The 21,905-nt window shown below is 42.0% G+C and overlaps 1 protein-coding gene across 2 annotated transcripts in view; it reads right to left on the bottom strand.

Annotated features, from left to right (window-relative positions):
• Positions 1-1,499: 1,499 nt before the first annotated feature.
• TTC39C (tetratricopeptide repeat domain 39C) overlaps positions 1,500-21,905 on the bottom strand; it is a 106,221-nt gene continuing 85,815 nt past the window's right edge. Inside the window, exons 7-15 of one of the 2 annotated variants that reach the window (XM_081252534.1) lie at positions 19,798-19,891; positions 17,341-17,448; positions 13,463-13,555; positions 12,747-12,856; positions 11,615-11,738; positions 5,398-5,495; positions 4,152-4,256; positions 2,816-2,854; positions 1,500-2,269 (exon numbers count right to left, since the gene is read on the bottom strand). In XM_081252534.1, coding sequence (XP_081108660.1) covers positions 2,180-2,269; positions 2,816-2,854; positions 4,152-4,256; positions 5,398-5,495; positions 11,615-11,738; positions 12,747-12,856; positions 13,463-13,555; positions 17,341-17,448; positions 19,798-19,891 — 861 coding nt within the window. In that variant the 3' untranslated portion in view covers positions 1,500-2,179. The remainder of the gene's footprint in view (positions 2,270-2,815; positions 2,855-4,151; positions 4,257-5,397; positions 5,496-11,614; positions 11,739-12,746; positions 12,857-13,462; positions 13,556-17,340; positions 17,449-19,797; positions 19,892-21,905) is intronic. The other variant, XM_081252535.1, reaches the window with a different exon arrangement.

Here is a 21,905-nt window from a genome sequence, read left to right as displayed (position 1 = left end):
GGTTTTGTTATTTTAGAGTCTTCAGAACCACTGTCTACCCCTTCTCCGTGCTTTATCACCAGGTTCCCAGATAAACCACAGGGGCTATCATGCATCAAACCTAGAAGAGACAGTTTATAAATGCACCTGTCCTATAAACATACTATTAACAAAGACTTACTGGATGGTGTTCTAATGGTGTGTGTTCAGTTAAGTGAACTGAACACAAACTTATTTGAAATCCTGAAATCTCTCTGGAGAAATAAAAGTTTTTAAAGCAGTTAATATAGGAATTTTTTTTAAATTCTAAAGTATGGGGCCTTATGTAATCTCTCAATACTGAAAAATAGTTCAAACAACATTTGAACTGAAAATTCAATTAAGTATGAACTCTGGAGCAAAAACTTCATGATTCTAAATGTTCCACAATCATAACTGAGAAGTTTGCCACATATACTATAGCCAAAAAGACAACAAAATGGCAAGAGCCATATTTTAAAGATTCATAACATTCTTCCCTTCAGCCTTGATGAAACCAGGTATCTAACATTTTTAGACATAAATGTTTCCTTTCAGAAGGCATCTATTGATACCTGACTTCTGGATCTTCCCGTTCATGAAAGTAGGATAGAAATATTTTCTCTCTGGCTAGCATCTAAAATCCCTGCAGCAGTCAGGCTAGAAAAAAAGTCAATTGTTAATAAGCATTTTGGAAGTGAGAAAACATGAAGATAGATTAGCCAAAATCAGTGAGGAACAATCATTTCTTTTGAAGAAATTATTCCCTCAAAACCAGATGAAGTAGATTAAAGCTGCCAACATTCGAGCTGCTCCTTCCATGTCTGTTTTGAAGAGAAATATTTTACAGTACTGACGTCGCATGAGATCATACTTCAGCTAAAAGGATATGTAAATAAATGACACCCCAAGATGATATTCTTTATTGCAACATAAATTTTAAGAAATATCTAACCTTAAGATTTGAGCCAGGTTAGTCACACAATTATGACAGAAATTCTTAAGTGACTGAGGTATTTAGAGTCTTCAAAACCACAGGTGCGCAGTACTGAACAAAGAGGTAAATTTGGTGACAATAAAAATCAGCAACGAAGGATTAAAAAATAACTTTGAACTCTATTTACAATATCAATAACCTGAGCTAAGGGGAAAATGATTAAATCCTGGCAATAGATAGTCCAGTGAATCCTTCATCAGCAAATATTCTGAGGCAAAAGAATCTATGTTCATTCAAGAATAACCTTTTCAAGTAATATGTTGCAAGATTTCCAAAAATTGGTAATTAGACAATTTATCATAAAGAAAAGGAAACACCAAAAATGTAGGTATTATTTATACAGTCTATAGACTAGGTCTTCTAATAAATTAGCAAAATAGCTATACTTTCGGTTGTAAAACTATCTTCTGTTTGCTTTCACTTGATTGGCTGTCAAAGGAATAAAAGTGTCTGACCTTTGAAACATTTTTGTAGACAATCTGGAGAGAAGGATGACAACTTCAGCTGAAGAGTATTTGTTTTTTAATAAGAAAACATGGAATCCTGGTTATTAACATATATATATATATTTTTACAATGAAAGAATATTCGGTATGTGGTTAGGAGACTTGCATTCTATTCATTACTCCATAATAACAGGAATAATTAATTGCGATAAGTCAATTCGCCTTTTTTGTGCCTGAGTTTCATTGTCTGGACAATGGAGACATCTGTGCTATGTCATTCTCAGAAACAGTTTGAGGATAAAGTAAAACAACTAGCACTTTTTTTTTTTCAAAACACAATATAAGTGCTATGTTGTGATACTGTTAATAATTTTACAGGTACCTCTTAGTGTTACCCAGTCAGATGTGTGCTTCAAGTAGGCATTCCTACAAGATTGCAGGTTGAATATTTAGTTGAATTTTATTTAAAAAGTAATAAATCACAAAACTAAAATGTTTGAACAAGGTCACTTAACCCTCTCCCCAGGTGCTTAGTTATTATTACTATTATCATCGTCATTATTACTTTTTAGCTATGTGTTTAAAAGAGGAGATCTTTAATACATCAACCTAACTGAGAAAATGTGTCCCAGGCCCAGATGGTTTTCAGAAGAAAAGCTGATCTTCATAAGAGCTGTGTCCTCTACTTTTAAAGTGCAGAACCTGTGTGGGGAGGGACGGAGCGGGAACTTCGGGTCTGTCACTGAGGAACCAACTCCCTCATCGAAGCCAGAGCAGCGTGGATGCGGACGTGCAATCTGTTCTCAAAGTCGTAGCCAGAGAAATCCTCCTGCAAGACAAGAGAAAGAGAGTATTAGCTAAGCTGTCTGTAATACTACAGTATTAATCACACCAAGCTTTGTACTGCCCAAAGTAAAATTCCTTACACTCCTAACAAAGGTTTCGCATTCACTTGATTTTTCTTATTTCCCAAACCTCAAACTTTGTGTCCGTTTTTAAAATGTCAACTGAGCATTGTTAATGCTGTCTTTGGAAAATTTCCCTCATGTTATTCCTGGGACAGTAGTCTTAAGCTGGGCTCATTGGAAGTTGCTGTTAGAACTTCTTAACTCAAGAACACAGTTATGAAATCAACAGTTATTTTCCCACTCAAATGAGAAGAGTTTTTATAAAGCAGGATGAGCAATTTCATAGGAGCTTCATGTGTAATTTCACTTAAAAATCAACTGCTCACTGAGGTATCAGTTTCCCCTCCAGAAATACCAACCAGGACAATCATTTCACAAAATTTCTTGAATTCAGACTCCAGAGTACACTACAGAGGATAAGAAGGGTCACTGGAAAGAGAGAGACTGAGCATTTTAGGCATTTTTACCTTTGCCTGAAGAAGGAGACTTCTGCCTCTTCCTACAGTCTATGAATGTAAGAAAAGCACATTATCTCTTAACATATATATTTATATACACTCAAGCAGAAAACGTTATAATAGGAAGATACATTAATTCAAAAAATTCACAGTGACAGAGGGGAGTCAAGTGCTCATCCAAGCATACTGACTCCATTTTTCTTTAATATAATGCTGTTTACATGTTTACATTAAGGCATTACTTGATAATTTTTCATAATCATCATTATTATTTTATAAAGGGCTGTCATATTTTAGAAGAGTATAATAGTTTAAGATCTTACTAAAAAACCCAAAATTGATGACAATTTAAGTTTATTTGAAGTCAGTAAGTTTTTTTGAAGGCATTACTGATTGAGAATATCAACTTCATTTTTCAAGAGACAGACCAGTCTTCTTGTAGTTTATGTATATATTTTAAGGCTGCATTAAGAGTAAAAATTTCCTTAAAGAATATGGTGTTAGAAGTTTCTACCAAAATTCATAAAAATTACATTTTCTATTTTGGTAAAATTAGAATTTCAAATGAAAAGAGTTACCAATTAAAAGTCTATCTTTGGCAAGATAAGCTACATATTTAAGGATTAGGCTAGAATATTTCTGTTGATTTAGCTCAACTTTTAAAAAGTCCATATATTTGAAGGCTGACTTGAATTTACTGAAAATTAGAATTTTATACAGTCAATACTATGTAATTGAGCTTCTAAAAGAAGGTACCAAGCAAATCCAGCATTATTAAAATTCACTTTTTAAAAAACTGCCCCACTGTGCTTAAATATGCATCTTAATGATGACCATCAAACTTACAAGGTATTCTAAAAATTTTTAAATAATCCTACACACCATCCTCATTTATTCTCACTACAATCATTATTAAATTGGCAAGGAAGGTATTTTTTATCCTGTTTTACAGATTAGGAAGAAGGTATGTGGTTAAATAACTTAACCACATCATACACTAAATAAAAATAAATGGTGGAGCTAGAATCACAATGCCATTCTGTACTCTGAATAAACCACATTACATCATACCATACCACTCTAGAAAAGGCAATGATTTTGCCCCAAATGAATTTTTGTCCCCAAAGTTACATTTATCATTCTAATTCCAGGGAAGAGATTACCTCCTTAAACACAGTGAGATAGGATTAATAGCTTCTTGGATTCATCCTATGTGAAATCAAGGAAAACAAAACAAAAAAACACTATGTTCAATCAACTTACTTTAAATGAAGGATGTTTTGCGCCTGTTCACTTGCACAGTTTTGCTGATGAACATAATTTAAGAAAATAGATAAGATCTTACCTCTGGTTTGTCTAACAGAAGACAGCCAAGTTCATAGCAAGCATATGGCTGAACATATAAGTTATTCTGACGACACAACTCATCTTTAACAGCTCGCTGAAAGAACTGAAAGTAATACGAATATTTTTGGAATTAATTCATTTCTCTACTTAGGCTCATTTTCCTACTCAAGTCTCATCACATCTTTAGGAGGATGTGTATTCTGTATCAGATTTTCTCCTTTTCTGCATCTTTGTTCCTTCCCATTTATTCTCATCCATATCTTATAAGTCCTTTACATACCTGTCTGGTGAACTTGCGCCAGTATATGTTACCCATCCGTCAGCCCAATTTGTGCTACTTATTTTCCTAGTTGACACACCAGCCTCTACTGATTTTATTGCAGAGAACATCTTTATCTGCATCTCCAAATCTGAACATTCCATTTTAATATTTAAGACAGAAAGTAAACAAGCCAAGAACCATCTCTTGACAGATGTCTTGACTGTATCTTACTGATACTTAAGCATATGATCTAAAATAAGCTATTTAGAGCTGTGTAATAACTATTATACCCCACACTGAAAATTAATTTAAAATTATAATACAAGTGTATCAACACCCTAAGATTTAAAAGCCAAAGTCTCTTACTACAGTACATGAACTCTCTCAAAGAATAATCAAAATAACACCTGGATGTATGTAAAAGAAAAAAGAAAAAAAAAAACAACCAAACAAAAAACTCAGAAAAATCCCTCCAACTACATTTGAAGATAATGAATGGTTCTTTTTCATACAATATATTCACAGAATATCTTAAGGTAACAACTTTCTAGACCTCACCTCAGTAATGCATCAATAATCTGCAGTTATAGAGGGAGGAAAAGTGGACACAGGTTGACATGCCTGATCATGTTTGTATTTACCGAGCTAGGAGGCTTCACTCTGCTCCTTCAAAACTGTCTGCCTCCTCATTTCTTCCTCCTCCAATTGAGGCTGTCATCTTTGATAAACAGCTAGTGCCAGAAAAGAAGCCCATAGGTGAAGATGTATTCTAAGGCTCTGAAGTCACATTAAAAACTAGTATGAACCATCATCAACTTCTGGCATCTGAGAAGATGACCTTAATCAAATAAAGTGGGTGAAACTCACACTGCAGTGGGAGACTGGCTTTATGTAATGCTTTCTCCTTTTTCTTATTCACAAGCGTACATGTAGGTTTTCACAGTTTAGTTTCCTTAGCCATGACACCACATGAACAGTTTACCTGGACAGCATCTTCTGAGTTCCCTAGACATTTGTGTATGGCACCAAGAAACAAATACTTTAATCCAACGACAGATGAATCATCCACTTCATGGCAAGCTTAAAGAGAAGCGAAAACAGCAGGAAGGAAATATGTTCACTTAATTCCTTAAATATCATCAAGAGTTAAGCATTTCATTGTTTAGCAACGTATTCAAGTTCAAACTGAGGTTTCCCTTCCTCATCCATTAGTGAGTATCCTTAGTCAAAGAAAGACAAAGATATCACACTTCATGGGGCCAAGAAGACTCAAAATTGCATCATATTATTACTAGGTCAAAGAAGCCAATCTGAAAAGGCTGCATACTGTACGACTCCAACTACATGACATCCTGGAAAAGGCAAAACTGTGGTGAGTTGCCAGAGGTCTGGAAGGTAGAGCACAGGGGGTTTTCAGGCCAGTGAAACTATTCTGTATCATACTATCTATAAGAGTGGATACATGTCATAATACATCTGTCAAATCCCATAGAATGTACGAAACAAAGCATACACTCTAATGTAAATTATGGACTTCGGGTGATAATGCTGTGCCAGTGTTGGTTCATCAGTTGTAACAAATGCACCGCAACAGGGGGGATGTTAATGGTTGGAGAGGCTGTGTGGGTACACATGGCCGGGGGGAGGTTTGAGGTGTGTAGGAACTCTCTGTCCTTTCTGTCCAATTTTGCTTGAATCTAAAACTGCTCTAAAAAATAAAGTCTATTGGTATCTTTCAATTGCATCATATTAATTCAAAAAACCATGCAATGAGCACCTTCACGTGTTTGTAGGAGGTACTGCATGAGTCTCTGAGAGGGGATCAGACTTGAGCCCTGCACTTCGAGAAGCTTGCCATCTACTGCGGAGGATGGGCACACATGTTGGGAGGATAACATGGAAGTTTTCCAAGGAAATGAAAAGAGTGGAAATTGGAAACATAGTGGAGCTAATACAGGAGGAAAAATAGTAATTATTTCTATGAACCAATAAAGATACCGAGATTTGCAAAGATTTTATAGACACATACATACAATATATATGTACACACATGTATATCACAAATGTACGTATATGTATATATGTATGTACATATGTGTGATATATGTGTATGTATGTGTATATGTAGGTATATATATAGAGAGAGAGACAGAGAGCTCAAGGTTCCAGAAGAAGTTTTGGAAGTAACTGGAAGAGCTGGGTACAGTGGCAAAGAGGTAAATGTGAAGAAGAGTCTAAACCTATAGAAGCAGGAGGTGCCTCAAAAACCTAGGCTGAAAATACCTCCACAGAAAAAGTACTCAAAACATCTTAAGGCAGCGGCAGTGTTAAGGAAAGGGGAATATACTTCATTCATCCCCTCATTCATTCATTCAATATTTATTGAGCAACTACTATATGACAGCAGTGACCAAAGAGAAAAAAATTCCTACCCTTAGGAAACTAACATTTTGTGGAGGAGAGAGATAACACAAAAGACAGATAGGTAAAATAAGTGTATTAAGGAAGTGTACATACTAAGGTAAAAAATAAAGCCAGGAGGGCTTCCCTGGTGGCACAGTGGTTTAGAGTCCGCCTGCCGATGCAGGGGACACGGGTTCGTGCCCCGGTCTGGGAAGATCCCACATGCCGTGGAGTGGCTGGGCCCGTGAGCCATGGCCGCTGAGCCTGCGTGTCCGGAGCCTGTGCTCCGCAATGGGAGAGGCCACAACAGTGAGAGGCCCGCGTATGAAAAAAAAAAAAAAAAAAAAAAGCCAGGAAAGGGGATAGCGGTATGCATGTGTGTCGGAAAGGTACAGGTTAAGGCCCACTGAAAAAGCCACAGGTGGGTAAAGACCTGAAGAAAACGAGTGAAGGAGCCATGTGGATGTTTGTGGGAAGAGCTTTTGAAGGCAGAGAACAGCGAGTGCAAAGGCACTAAGGGCTGCACGTGCCTGGTGTGTTCAAGATCAGTAAGGAGGAGTGCGGCTGGAGCATGGTGAGCGGGTGAGAGGGTGGGGGGTGGGGGTGAGAGGCAGTGGCAGTGGGGGCGTGTGTACAGACCGTAGGCCGCTCAATGGATCCAGACTTTTACTTTGAATAAGATGAGGCCACAGAAGGTCTCAGAAGTGAACCACCACCACATGGCTTAGGTTTTAATGGGAGCACTCTGACTGCTAGGCTGAGAATACACAGTAACATCCTTAAAACGCAGAGGAAGAATGCAGTGGAGAGGGGCAGGTGGGTGAGGAAGGGAATGAATGAAATTACAAGACAAGGATATAAGAATCCAGCTAGCTCTACTGATGCAGGGAGTCACAGACAGGGACTGTGATAAGCTGAGTGCACAAAGCTGTGTGGGCCTGACGGGAAGAGTGTAATCAATGCAGATGACCCCTATCACCCACGATCAGGTGTTTTTTTTTCCTTCTGGAACTTAACTATTTCTCTACAAAGATCTTCACCTGTTTTCTATATGTGAGTCGATTTGGATCACTACTGCTTAACACTGGAGAATGAGATAATCTAATTAACAGCTCTCTTAACTGGACTTTTAGCAAAAATATTAGAGAATTATCTCATGTTCACTCCAGAGCCTGCCTCCCTCCCCAGGGCCACATCGTTGTTGTTTATTTTGACAGCTGGAAAGGAGCTCAGAGAATATTCAGTCACGTTAAGTGATGATAGTTCTTGTGCCTGCCAATTACCATTTTATATTTGCATGTCTGTTTTAATTATCTCTAAACACATGATCCTGCACTTGTGCATTAAAAAGAATACCTAAGGGGCTTCCCTGGTGGTGCAGTGGTTAAGAATCCACCTGCCAATGCAGGGGACATGGGCTCGAGCCCTGGTCTGGGAAGATCCCACATGCTGCAGAGCAACTAAGCCCATGTGCCACAACTACTGAGCCTGTGCTCTAGAGCCTGCGAACCACAACTACTGAGCCCACATGTCACAACTACTGAAGGCCACACACCTAGAGCCCATGCACCGCAATGAAGAGTAGCCCCCGCTGGCTGCAACTACAGAAAGCCCACAAGCAGCAATGAAGACCCAACGCAGCCAAAAACTAAAAAATGAATAAATAAAATAAATAAATAAATTTATTTTTTAAAAAAAGAATACCTAAAATTCCTTACTGGTCTTTTGAGTTAGACATTGGTAGATATTCCAGACTTGCATCAACAACCAGGGATGGGTTTAAAATTATGAATCTTTTTAAACAGAGCAGAACTTGAACATCCGAGAAAATTCTGTTTCCTTTCAAGTAATTCCCTTAGGAGGGTTACACACTTACCCTAATTACAGGGCCTTTGTGCACAACTTCTTTTGGAGTTGCATTACTTTGCTCTGGAATATCAACACTGACAAACTTTTTGATCTTTGAGAGGGAACCTTTTTTTTTTTTTAATAAGCAACAGGCATCTGCAGAGAATTCTGATGATAAAAGTATGTGATTCAAGGGAAAACGCTATATTTGATCAAAAACAAGTGTGATTACAAAGAAATCTGACAAATTTTATACAGCCACTATTTTTGAATAAGTCCAAAATATTAATGCTAAATCACTTTTGGAAAAGAGCAGCATATATGTGAATAAGACTACATTTCCAAAGGTAACTGCTTTCTATAAAACAATCTTTTTGGATGAACAGTCAGTGGCATTTCATATCCACAGGTTCTGCATTCACGGATGCAACCAACTGTGGATCAAAAATATTCTGGGGAAAAAAAATTCCAGGGCTTCCCTGGTGGCGCAGTGGTTGAGAGTCCACCTGCCGATGCAGGGGACATGGGTTCGTGCCCTGGTCTGGGAAGATCCCATGTGCCGCAGAGCGGCTGGGCCCGTGAGCCATGGCCGCTGGGCCTGTGCATCCGGAGCCTGTGCTCCACAATGGGAGAGGCCACAACAGTGAGAGGCCTGCGTATCGGGAAAAAAAAAAAAAATTCCAGAAAGCAACTAATTACATACTATTTACATTGTATTTGCAACTACATATATAGCATTTACATCATATCAGGTATTACAAGTAATCTGGAGATGATTTAAAGTAAACATGGAAAAGTGCATGTAGGTTATATGCAAATACTACACCATTTTATATGAGGGACTTGCGCATTCACAGATTTTGGTATGTGCAGGGGGTCCTGGAACCAATCCCCCCCAGATACACAGGGATAACTGTATGTGTGTGTGTTTGGTTTTTTTTAATTAATTAATTTATTTATTTATTTATTTTTGGCCGTGTTGGGTCTTCGTTGCTGCACGTGGGCTTTCTCCAGTTACGACAAGAGGGGACTACTCTTCGTTGCAGTGCGTGGGCTTCTCATTGCAGTGGCTTCTCTTGTTGTGGAGCACGGGCTCTAGGCACACGGGCTTCAGTAGTTGTGGCTCACGGGCTCTAGAGCATAGGCTCAGTAGTTGTGGCGCACGGGCTTAGTTGCTCCGCGGCATGTGGGATCTTCCCGGACTAGGGATCGAGCCCGTGTCCCCTGCATTGGCAGGTGGATTCTTAACCACTGCGCCACCAGGAAGTCCCTGTGTTTTAACACAGCACTCTCACCATGTAATCATTTTTCCAGCTGCATGATTTAAGTATCTTCATGCTCCCAGGAAGATGAAGCTGTGTGTAGAGAGCTGAAAGCTTTGCTAGTCAATGTGCCATCCTCAGACCAGCAGCAGAGACACTTGCTCCTATGGGAGCTGGGCAAGTCACCTAACTGTTCTGAGTCTCGCCTTCCTCATTATAAAATGGGTACAACAATGCTGCCCGCCTTTTCTACTTCCCTAGGTTCCAGTGAAGAGCAAAGGAAATAATCTGCCAGACTATAAAGTATCATTCAAATGTCTGCCATTATACCTTTAGAAGAAATGTTACAATATTTCTTTTTTTTAATTAATTTATTTTTATTTTATTTATTTTTGGCTGCATTGGGTCTTCGTTGCTGCACGTGGGCTTTCTCTAGCTGTGGCGAGCGGGGCTACTCTGTTGCAGTGTGCGGGCTTCTCGCTGCGGTGGCTTCTCTTGTTGCGGAGCACAGGCTCTAGGCACGCAAGCTTCAGTAGTTGTGGCACACGGGCTCAGTAGTTGTGGCTCTCGGGCTCTAGAGCGCAAGCTCAGTAGTTGTGGTGCAGGGGCTTAGCTGCTCTGCAGCATGTGGGATCTTCCTGGACCAGGGCTCGAATCCATGTCCCTGCATTGGCAGGCAGATTCTTAACCACTGTGCCAACAGGGAAGCCCACAATATTTCTTTAATAACCAGTAAAGCTTTATTTTACTAAAAGATTTATTCTCTCCATGAACTTCTCCTACAACTATAATAAAAATGACTTTATGAAGGTTTCATTACCATAATTATAGTCTTATGATTTTTTAAACATATGAATCAAAAAGGTACATTCCCAATTATACTCCTTGGTGTCTACTCAAGAGAAATCAGCATGTAATTCCACACAAAAGGTCAGTACACTTATGTTGCACACTTATGTCTGTAGCAGCTTTACGCACGATCACTAAACACCCAGAAACAAACCAAATGTCCCGTAGGAGAAGGAATAAACAAATCGTGGGACAGGTATAGCCATACGATGGAATCCCACTCAACAAGTGGGAGGAACAAACTACTGACACAGATACAACGTGGGTGTCACAGACACTAGGCTGTACAAATGAAGCCACGCACTAAAAAGTACACACTGTCTGATTCCACTTGTACGAAGTTAAAACATAATCTGTGGAGAGAAAAATCAGAACAGGCGTTGCCATGGGTGGGGCCTGACGGAGAAGGGGTATAAGGGAAATCTCAGGGGTGGAAGAAATGTTCTATGTCTTGATCATGGTGTGGATGCCACAGTGTATATATTCGTCAAAACTCACTGAACTGCATGTACACTTAATATCTGTGCATTTTAATGGATGTCCATATGAAAAAAGAGGTTTCATTGCAGGGGGCAGGTGGAAACGTATGCTTCCAGCCACCCGCATGGCTTTAGGATTAACAACCCTGACGATCAGTGTGCAGCGCCACACACCGCGGACAAGGCAAGCATATCTGTCCCCTCCAGTGCCTCCTACTCCCATCACCTAAGTGACACAACAGTTTCAACCATCGCACCATTTGTCCAAGAATGACAGATTTGTACTCTCTGAATCAGAGGAGATTAGTGACACACTGAAGGAACAAGCTGCTGTGCACAGTTTTGTTTTGTTTTTTACCTTGACTCATCCTCTGTAGGTTGGGGAGGGAGCAGTTGGGGAGGGCTTTCCACAAGTACAACACTTCGATGGACGCCAGCACGCACAGTGCTCTGGTTGGGGTTTGTTTCCGAAATCTCTCTGCCTGCAAGCAGTTGGAATGATTAGGCAACATTAGAAAAAACCCAAATTCAGATAAAAAAAATATTTCAGAGACATTAAAAACTACATGGTTCATATTTGATGTGAACGATCCCCTCCCGCAAAGTTAAAAATGAAAATCTCTCTGAATTTTGCTGATTTTTAATATATTGGTAGATATGCCTTTCTCTTATTCAATTCAATCTACTATCAAGATCCAGGATATATTTTGAAAACTTTAAACTGAAATGAATCTAGTTTCATTCTAAGTGAAAGAAATTTATAAAAGCTGGGTGACAAATAATAACTTGATGGGTTTATAGGGAGGATGTAATACTAGATGTCTTTTAGTTACGGTTTTATTGACGTTTTAGTTTTCTAATTAGTCCCAGTCCTCTCAGGGGCATTCCACATTACAATCTAGTTTATACTCACACTACATCATTCAATGTTCATTCAATAAAAACGTACAACGAAAAACATGGAAAATTCAGTATATAAGTTGTCAGGTAACCCATGGTAGTTCAGCTAAACTGTATTCTTAAAAGTACAGAAGTAAATCAGGGGCTTTGTCCCTACAGTCCTGGGCCCTTCTGCTGGTATATTTGATGCACACTTTTGTTTTTTATTAGGGCAGAATGTGATGCTTTCACTATATGAGAACTAACAGTCTGTATCTCTTGCCCAGCTTCTGCTGATTTGCATTCTTCTGAGACTACCTAGCTCTTCAGACAGATGTTCTTCCTCTCCGGAGGCTCATGAGCTCCATAGGATCTGTAATGTCTCTATTCATTCAAAGAAACAACTGCTTTAACTATATGCAACCAAACAGTACTTTGCATTCAGAGCAGAAGAATGACATGGGAGTAAATTCTCTCCACAGTCGTGAACTGCATTTTGCATGGCATTAGGTTGCCAGCTTTGCATATGATTTCTTAAAACCTGTCCAAGGTGGCAATGGTTGCAAATATCCATCATAAATGACACACCAGATCAACAGGTTCCAACATACCTTTTTCACTGAGAACTGTTCAATCTGATTGTTTTTCCTTTTGAAGAGTTTCTGAACTTCTTTAAAGACAATCTGTGCCCCGTCCACATCACCAGTGGCTCCCTGACAAACTGTGAGAAACCATCGTTGTAATCTTTAAGTATTAGGGGGAAAATGCCACTAAGGGATATCTAGGTTGATGATACTTGGAAAACGTTACCAAAGGAAAAAATGGGAGCAAATATTTTTAAAGACTGTTACACATGGGACTACACCATCCCGCTGATCGTCGTTCCACCGATCCAACAACTATTTCCCGTGACTTCCCTGGTGGTGCAGTGGTTAAGAATCCACCTGCCAATGCAGGGGACATGGGCCCGATCCCTGGTCTGGGATGATCCCACAGGCCTCGGAGCAACTAAGCCCGTGTGCCACAACTACTGAGCCCGCGTGCCTAGGGCTCGTGCTCCACAACAAGAAGCCTGGGCACGGCAACGAAGAGTAGCCCCCGCTCGCTGCAACTAGAGAAAGCCTGCACGCAGCAATGAAGACCCAACGCAGCCAAAAATAAATAAAACAACAAAAAAACTATTTCCCTGGCGCTAGGTTCCCTGAGCTTTGGGGCGGGGACAGGTGGGAAAACTACAGTCCTAGTCCTCTTTGGGGGAGATAGTCTTGAACATTAACAAAACCCCCAGATATTATCACAGACTACAGTCCATTTAGAGCTCACATACTCGGAAAGTGGAAGAAAAAGCAATCTAGGCAAGAACACTTAGGAGCCAGGAGGATTGTGAAAGCCTCACGGTAGTAGAAGGATACCCCTGCACCTGAAAAGAAAGTCATGAATTAGTCCTACACATGTTTACTGGGCACCTACCACCTACAGCCGCCAGCAAGAATGTGAAGAAGAAACACACTCGTTTACACCCAGAAGAAACTTAAATTTCAGCTGGAGAGAGAAGATACACAGTCCAGAGCTACAATGTATATATAGTGATGAAAGCCTTGGGAGTCCTGGCACCAAAGTATTTTTGGAAAAGCTCAACAAGGGAAGGGATGGTTTCTCTTTGGAGTGATCAGGGCAGCTTTGAGGGACTAAGAGTCAAGCTGAGCCTTGGAGGGGGTAAGATTTTGATGGTCTGCATGCTATCTTCATCCCCCCCAGAGCCCCCGGCAAAGACGGAGTCGTAATTCCTTTGGTTCACCTGCTCGCTACCTTCTCCAAACTCCACACCAGGCTGCAGTCCCATCCCTTCACTGGAACTTTACCAACTACTCTTTCTTGTCCTCTTTTCAACTCCCATGAAGATGAATTCATTTCTGTTAACTTTTTGTTGCTTTTGTCTTTGCCACATATTGTTTTTCAACCCCCAGTTGGAACGTCCACTGATTTGCTAGATCTTTCTTCTTTATTCGAGTAGTCCTAAAACTGGGTGGTCCCATGCTTGCATTTTGGGGCTTGGTCAAGCCAGGCACAGGGCTATGGCATGTCAGAGGATGGGCAGCTAACGGAAGGGTCCAAGAAGCACAAGCAGCAAGGTTTGCAGAAAGCTGAGGTCATCAAGGTGGTGGGAAAGGCAGAGGATTTCTACTGGGAATAAGTGGGATTAGGCTGAATATTCAAAAGGAGAGGTCACCCCCAGTTGTAAGAGCAGCACTGGTCCAGATGTGGTGGCCTGAACCCATCCAAATTGACCTCATCGGTTGGGTTATAACATTTCAAAACCAGGAAGAAGTTCAGTGATTGTTCTGTAAAACAACTCCATCATATTATAGATCAGAGGATTATAGATCAGAGGTCCAGGAAAGTTAAAAGTCTTGCCTGAGGTCACACAGTAGATCAATTAAAAAGAATAATTTCTGCTGCCCCTAACTTGAGGTTCCTCAGATAACTGGTAACATTATTATATAGTCACATAATATTAAAAAAAGAATGAGCAAGTGTGGGTACACAAGAGAGTCATAAACGTCAACGGTATCAGGATCTGAATCACCTTTGCAGCTCTACAACACTAACACCTCAGATCCTGAAGCATATACACCACCTCCTCTCAGTACAGTTACAGACAGTTGCTTTAAAAGACGCAGATGTTTGAAAGCATAAGTGTCTCTGATTTACCCTAAATCTGAGACCTACACAGAACTTAGGATGCTTGGCTCATCCATTAAGACTAAGCTTTCCAGTTAACTTCTTCTGGGTAGCATACCCAACAGAATTGAAAGCAGGGTCTCAAAAAGAACCGTGTTCACAGCAGCATCACTCACAATGGCCAAAGGGTGGAAACAACCCAAGCATCCACTGACAATGAACGGATAAACAAAACATGGTCTGTACATACAATGGAATATTATTCAGCCTTAAAAATGAATGAAATTCTGACACATACTACAATAGGGATGAACCTTGAGGGCACTATGCTAAGTGAAATAAACCAGATTCAATCAACAAATAGTGTTGAGTCCACTTACCTAGAATAATCCAATTCACACAGACAGAAAGTAGAGCCGTGGTTGTTCGGGGCTGGGGAGGGGGGAGTTATTGTGTAATGAGCATAGAGTTTCAGTTTGGGACGATGAAGTTGGACAGTAGTGATGGCTGTGAAGGAACTTAATGCCACTGAACCACACACTTAAACATGGTTAAAATAGGGACTTCCCCAGCGGTCCAGTGGTTAGGATTCTGGGCTTTCTCTGCTGGGGGCCTGGGTTCGATCCCCGGTTGGGGAATTAAGATCCTGTAAGCTGCGTGGTGCGGCCAAAAAAAATTTTTTTAACGGTTAAAATACATTTTATGTATATTTTACTGTAATAAAAAAAACCTCTCGGCCATAAGATGAATAAGGTCTGAAGATCTAACGTATAACATGGTGACTATATGTGAGCATACTGTATCGTAAAATTGAAATTTGACAAGAGAGTAGAACTTAAATGTTCTTACAAAAAAAGAGATAAATATTAAAAAATAAATAGCACAAGGAACTAAGCCCTGAGTGGCAGTGTTTCTGGTCGCTGAATGCCCATCTTCTCCGACGCTGCCTGTAACACGTACCTGTCCTTCAGGCCAACTCAAATGACAGCTCCTGCAAGGAGCCTTCTCTGAGAGCTTCACAGAGTGACCTTCCCTCCCCTCCCCACGTACTCTTTAGCTGGAGCTCCTCACACGTCATCTGCACAAAGCCCCCGTGGAGAGGTGGCGCCTAGAGTCTTTCATGCTTTATCATCTGCTACAACTGGTATGATCCTGGGATTTCCAATATCTGGAGAATAAATGCTCCTCTATACACCCCCACACACCGCACCATTATTTCTTCATGTTCTATGCTCAACAACGATGAAAAAGAAACAGTTGCCCACAGTGACTACGTGGCCCCATTACACCCTAATGACCGCTGGGGGGTGCTGCAGCCCCTCTGTTTTCGTTCATCCACGTGCTGCGCACACCAAGCCTGCTACTTTCATCTGAGATGCCTGTGAGTTCTGTAAACCAACCCTTAAAGTATCCTAAGCAGCATACTGAAAATAATCCTATTCAAACATCAGCTATAAGAGCCATACAAAAACGGATTAATACCTGCGGGGCTTGCAGGAAGGCCTGTGAGTATAAAGGCCTTCCATCCTAACTGCTCATGGACTGTAGTTTCAGAACATCCAGGACAGACACATTGGTCACCATCTTCTAATTCTACCCTATTTTAAAGAGACCAGTTAAGGGGATGGAATGACAGGAGACATTTTGTTAAATCCAAATATTCAGAGAAATAAGAAGATATTGAAAATAATGTTTGGATTAGCCTTAAATTTTAAGTAGAAGAATCACTTATATGGGGTGTAAGGAGAGCTCATTGTTAGAGGCAGAAAATGTACAACTACCTGGGTCTCTTCAATCTCCACCTGGACCATTCTGCATCACAACAGCACTTCATGGATTGTAGCTCAGGGCACTGACAGCTATTTTGTCCACCAGGTGGCAGCATGTCTCTATCTCTTCATTTAAGGGTAAAAAGGCAATACACACTGATATGCCTATCAGACATTACAGTTGTTTCCACTATAATGACATGCAGTGTTGAATTACCTTGTGTTCCGCAAAATCACACTGTAATTATAATAGGGTTAATAAGTAAAACAAGGTTGGAACAGACTACTCAAAATCCGTGCAACTCTGTAACCAGGGCACTAACAATCCAAACAAAGACGTTAACATGATTTAAAAGACATGTTAAATTCTTTAAAATTCTTTAAATTCCTAATAAATCGAAAATAGATTTGAGAAAATAAAGGAGAGGGGTAAGGGTAAGTTGAGGCTGTTTAGGACAAAAACAAAAAGCTCACAATAAGCATTTCCAGGACCCAGCATGTGACCAACCCAGCCCTGAGGGGACATGGGGAGGGGCAGGGCGTGCAGCTCCGAACTGCCCGGCTGTTCAGATGGGCTGGGGAGAGCTGCTCTGCAGCTGCTACTTACTTGCAGCCCAAAACAACACACGCTGTGGGAAACTGGGAGGAACACAACCTCTGCGTCCTCTGTCATCACTCTCCCACCCGCCAACACACGTCAGCTGATCTGAGAGAGAAGGGCGCGCTGTGGCCGTGCAGACCGTGGTCTACTCACCTGCCGTTAAATAGGCGTAATAGCACTGGGACCACCGGGACTCGTTTTTTAGCCTCTCAAAGGAGTCAAATGCATCCTTGAAATTCAGCTCTATCATGCTGCACCAACCTGTGAAAGAGATATTTCTAGTACGGGACCCTAAAGTAATGTGCTTTACAGCCCATCTGTACGTTACAAACGTCTTATTCTGCTGACTTCCTCTGTGAGGGCTCCACGCAAACAGCCTGAAAATTTCCTAAATATCTTTTCCCTCATAAATATTTTCAACATGATGTTTTGAGTAGACAAGGCATCTCTGATTTCACAACGAATGAAGCAGTATAGAAGGGAGGAAAGTAAAACTTTCTAGGGAAACTGTCCAATTTGCCTCCCCCGGCTGGAGATCAACCCAAGCACGGTGGTTCTTCTCTCCCAGGCACCGGCTTAGGCACCTGCGCAGAGAAAGAAGCGATGCCAGTAGATTACATCCACAGACACCACCTCGAAAAGCCTCACACGCTCACCTGTGCATTTATGACCACAGTCAATTAGCAGCCTGTTCAGAGAAGTGGAGAGGAAGCCAGTGAGAAATTAAGTACTCGCCACCCTTCCCTCTGCAGGGGCCGAGAAAGGACCCCACCTCTCCCAGAGCCAAACACTGTTAGGCTGGCATCCTGGGTGGGGGTGGGGGAGCAGCAGCAATGAGGAAGCAAGGAATTTTAGCCCTCGTTGTTAGTGACGGTATCTCCCATCCACGGAGCCGTTCCGCTGTGTGTCAGGCAGGCATCTGATGTAGTTCTCGTCAATCCTACTGCAGTCTTGGAAAGGTGGCTGACGGTGTCCTCACCTGACCAAGGAGAAAGCCTAAGGCATGAAGAGACTTCGTGACTTGCTCAAGGTCACACGGTCAATAAGAGGGAAGAACTGAGGATCGAAGGCCATTCCTCTCTCCTGTCCACGATTTGCCTCCATAGAAAAATTCTGTTATCCGCTGCACCATGAAGCAGTCGTGTCACCTCAGACCTACCATTTGAACTAGAGGGATGAGGGGGAGCCACACTTCCAGAAAATTCAGTGTCAAATTCTATGGGATATGATATGAAGTGGACATATTTTAGAGTAAAACTTGGGGCTAATTCTTTCCATCCTAAAATGGACATCGGGATGAGACTGGAATTAAACGCCGCAACAGAGGGGGGAAGCAGCACCACAGCTGAAGAAGGAGGCCAAGTCCTGACTCCGCCATTCCCACGTCCCCCCACCCCAACCCTGAGTTAACCTTCCGAAGTCCTTAGTTCTGGGTTTCGATATTTCCAAGCTTCCTTCCGCTCTGACATTCTACCCTGCCACAGACCCGGAAACGGTGCGCACACAAAAAAAGGCCACCATAATCATTTCACAATATATACAGGTATCAAATCTTCATGTTGTACACCTTAAATACAATGGTACGTGTCAAAGGTATCTCAATAAAACTAGAAGAAAAAAGATAACAGTGTCCTAAACAAGAGAAATAAAAGGACATCGAAGCTAGGTCCTTCCATTCAAGTCCTATACTGTTTCATCGGCTGTGAAATCAGAGATGGCTGGTCTTACTCAAAACATCACATTGATAATGTGTTTCACATTCCATTCCACATTATGGCTACTAACCAGAGCTCCAGCAGAGTTTACAGAAAAATATATTTCCCACTGGATCATACCTCATCTCCACTCCCTAAGCTATAACAGGCGCTTAAAACATAATACTGTTTATTGGGCAGTTCTCAACCTTTTAGTTTGCACTCTTCTTTACAAAAAGATTCAGGAAGACAATTATGTCTACAGCAGGCAAGCAAGTGGCAAACAAATGCCTCCAAGTCTGTCTATAAATTCCTCTCCAGGAGGGGAGAAGCAGGAGGAAGCAGCTAACATATGTGCCAGGCACCCTGCCTGATGCTCATCCGGCTGATTTCATCTTTATTACACAGCTACTCCGAGGGCAGGCGCCTGAGCTCCAGGGGCTACTATGAGGGTGAGGTCTCCAAGTTAGCTGGCAGAAGAGCTGGAATTGGAATCTATGTGCCCAATTTTCTCCTAAGCCATATTTTTCTTCTCAGGTAAACATTGGTGGGAGGGAAAAGAAAACAGTTCTGAATTCTAATATCCAGTCCAATAAAATATTCACAAATGGTTTTTACTCAATTAATTTAAGTTTACCTATCATCCTAGAATCTAAATGTTATAAGGAGCAAAATATTAGAAAGAAGTAATGAGAATTCATTAAGTACCACTACTTGCACTATGGTAACAAAGTCCTATTATTACACAAGGCGGCAGGCATCTCACAAAGACACAAGCTGAAGAGCATCAACAATGAAAACGTGCACAGGAATGCATTAACACTGCAGGACAAGAAGCTGGACATTCAGCTGGACATGAGCTGTTGCATTAATACTATTTCAATGACAAGAGACTGGACAGACATTCGATACTTACCAATTTCATACAGACACACATGTTGGATTTCTCTCTGGTCTACTGCAAGTTCCAGAGCAGTATGGAAGGAAGTCAAGGCACTGTTGATTTGACACTAAGGAAAAAATGACAACAGTTACTGGCTAAGATCTGCCATTAACATTATGAGCATCCTAATTCAAAAGCGTCCTCTCTCTTGGTAGTCAAGCAGATTAATAGCAGTAGAGACGAGGGCGATGTAAGGTTTCTGGGAAAACGCCCCCTTTCCCCCCACATGGCTGTGAGCTGAATAGGGCACAGGTCACTCCTCCTCCTGCTCGGTCAGAAGGACCCACCAGTGAGGGCTCGGCTCACACCACCCTCTCCCACAGCGGTCTCTGTGCACACGTGCACTAGAACTTGGTGTGTGATCAATATAATGATTTGCTGATCTGGCTCCATGGTACAGGTAAGCTCGAGAGGAGAGGGACTGCATCTCACCCTCCTGCATACGCCCACCGGGCCCAGAGACGCCGGCAGTCAGCACTGCCCAGGGCCAGTCCATTGGCCCAGCCTCAGCCTCTCCCCGTTCCGGGACCCCCTCACGCTCTACCACACAACTCGGTGCTGCTCTCCGAATGCTTCTGGTCATCACCCCTCTTCTCCCAACACTTCAGAAATTCTCTGAGGATCCAGATTACACTTCCAACTTTTGCATTCATCTAGCACTGTCCAGAACCCCTACAGACTCTCAAATGCCTGTCCCACCGTTTCCTGGTTAAATACATTTAGTTTTTTCTTCCATGAAAGATCTCTTTCAAAGTCTGCTGATCTGATGCCACAAGCACCTGGTAAGAGCACCTAAGAGGTACCATCAGGATAAAAGGGAGGTAAACTAAACCGTAAATACAGCAATGACAGGCGTTAAGTATCACGCATCAGGAATAATATAAATCCTAAATGTCCCAAAGATGCGACACAGCCTGCCCTCACTGACACGTGCCCAGGAGCACTCCTTTCTCCCTCCCACGGGTGCCAGTGCCTCTCTTCCCGCCCTACACTCAGCCCTCCTCTCTGTGCTTCCCTGTGTGCCTCCCTCTGCTGCTCCCAGGCGACTCCCTTTCCAAGGCCCCTGGCTGCCTCTTCTCTCCCAGGGCAGCCAGGTTGAGGGCATGAAGGGTCTTAGAAGAGGGGCTGCTGGCTTCCCTGAGACCAGACCCACCACGTTCCTCAGCTCCTTGAGTGATGTACGGTCACTGCAGGAGGCCCCAGGACTCCACACAGGGCACAGATGAGTCAGCAAGGAGATCGGCAGGACAGTCTGTGACTCAGGAACACTGGAAGCCAAATGACTCAGTAACCACGGCCATGGCTGGACCAGTAACTGTCCGTGCCCCACAGTAACACTTCACTCTGCTGTCAGCAAGGCTCAGACTGTAGCGTTCAATCCTGTATCACCACCCACGAGTGCTCGGAAAATACGGAAGGTAGACACGGAAGATACACATCACTGTATCACGAATTCCTGTTCTCAACTAGCTCAACATCTAGTTGAAGGGAACCTCACAGGAATGAAACAGGCCCCCAGCTCTGAAGTCAGACATTTACACTGATTGTGAGCACACAGCCAAGATACCAAAGGTAAAAAATCAAGCAATCTCTAATGAAAAGCAAGTGTGTGTGTAGAGAGGTCTGGACATTCATTACTCCCATTTCTAACTTTCCCCTTTCTGGATCAATACGTCTTTCCCTGCATCACACATGCACTCAATTTAGCCTATTTGCACAGAAACCACAGGGTTAGGGATTCTGCTTTTGCATGCACCTCCCCAGTTTCCCAAGTTAATGGCATTCAACTATCACCCCCAGGATATTTCCAGATGGGCCATCACTACCAAGCTGACCCCAGCTGGGGTTCAGTGCACAGCAGTGCAACGCCACGCCGCCCTTCAGAGGATAGAAAACTACTCTGTGAACATTTATCAGGCAACTACTGGGTGCCCAGGATGGAACTGGACTCTGAAGCCACCAAGATGAGTCAAAACTAAGCTCTGAATGCAAGAAAAGAAAAAAGAAGCCAAGTAATACTGGAATCCACGTTATTTCTCTTAACCCTTTCAAAAACTCTGAGATAGGTATGTATTAGCTCC

Source organism: Mesoplodon bidens (assembly GCF_964165515.1).
Source record: "Mesoplodon bidens genome assembly, chromosome: 13".
NCBI classification, from domain to species: domain Eukaryota; kingdom Metazoa; phylum Chordata; class Mammalia; order Artiodactyla; family Ziphiidae; genus Mesoplodon; species Mesoplodon bidens.
The sequence above is the reverse complement of the archived record's forward strand: the minus strand, read 5'-3'. Positions and strand labels throughout refer to the sequence as shown.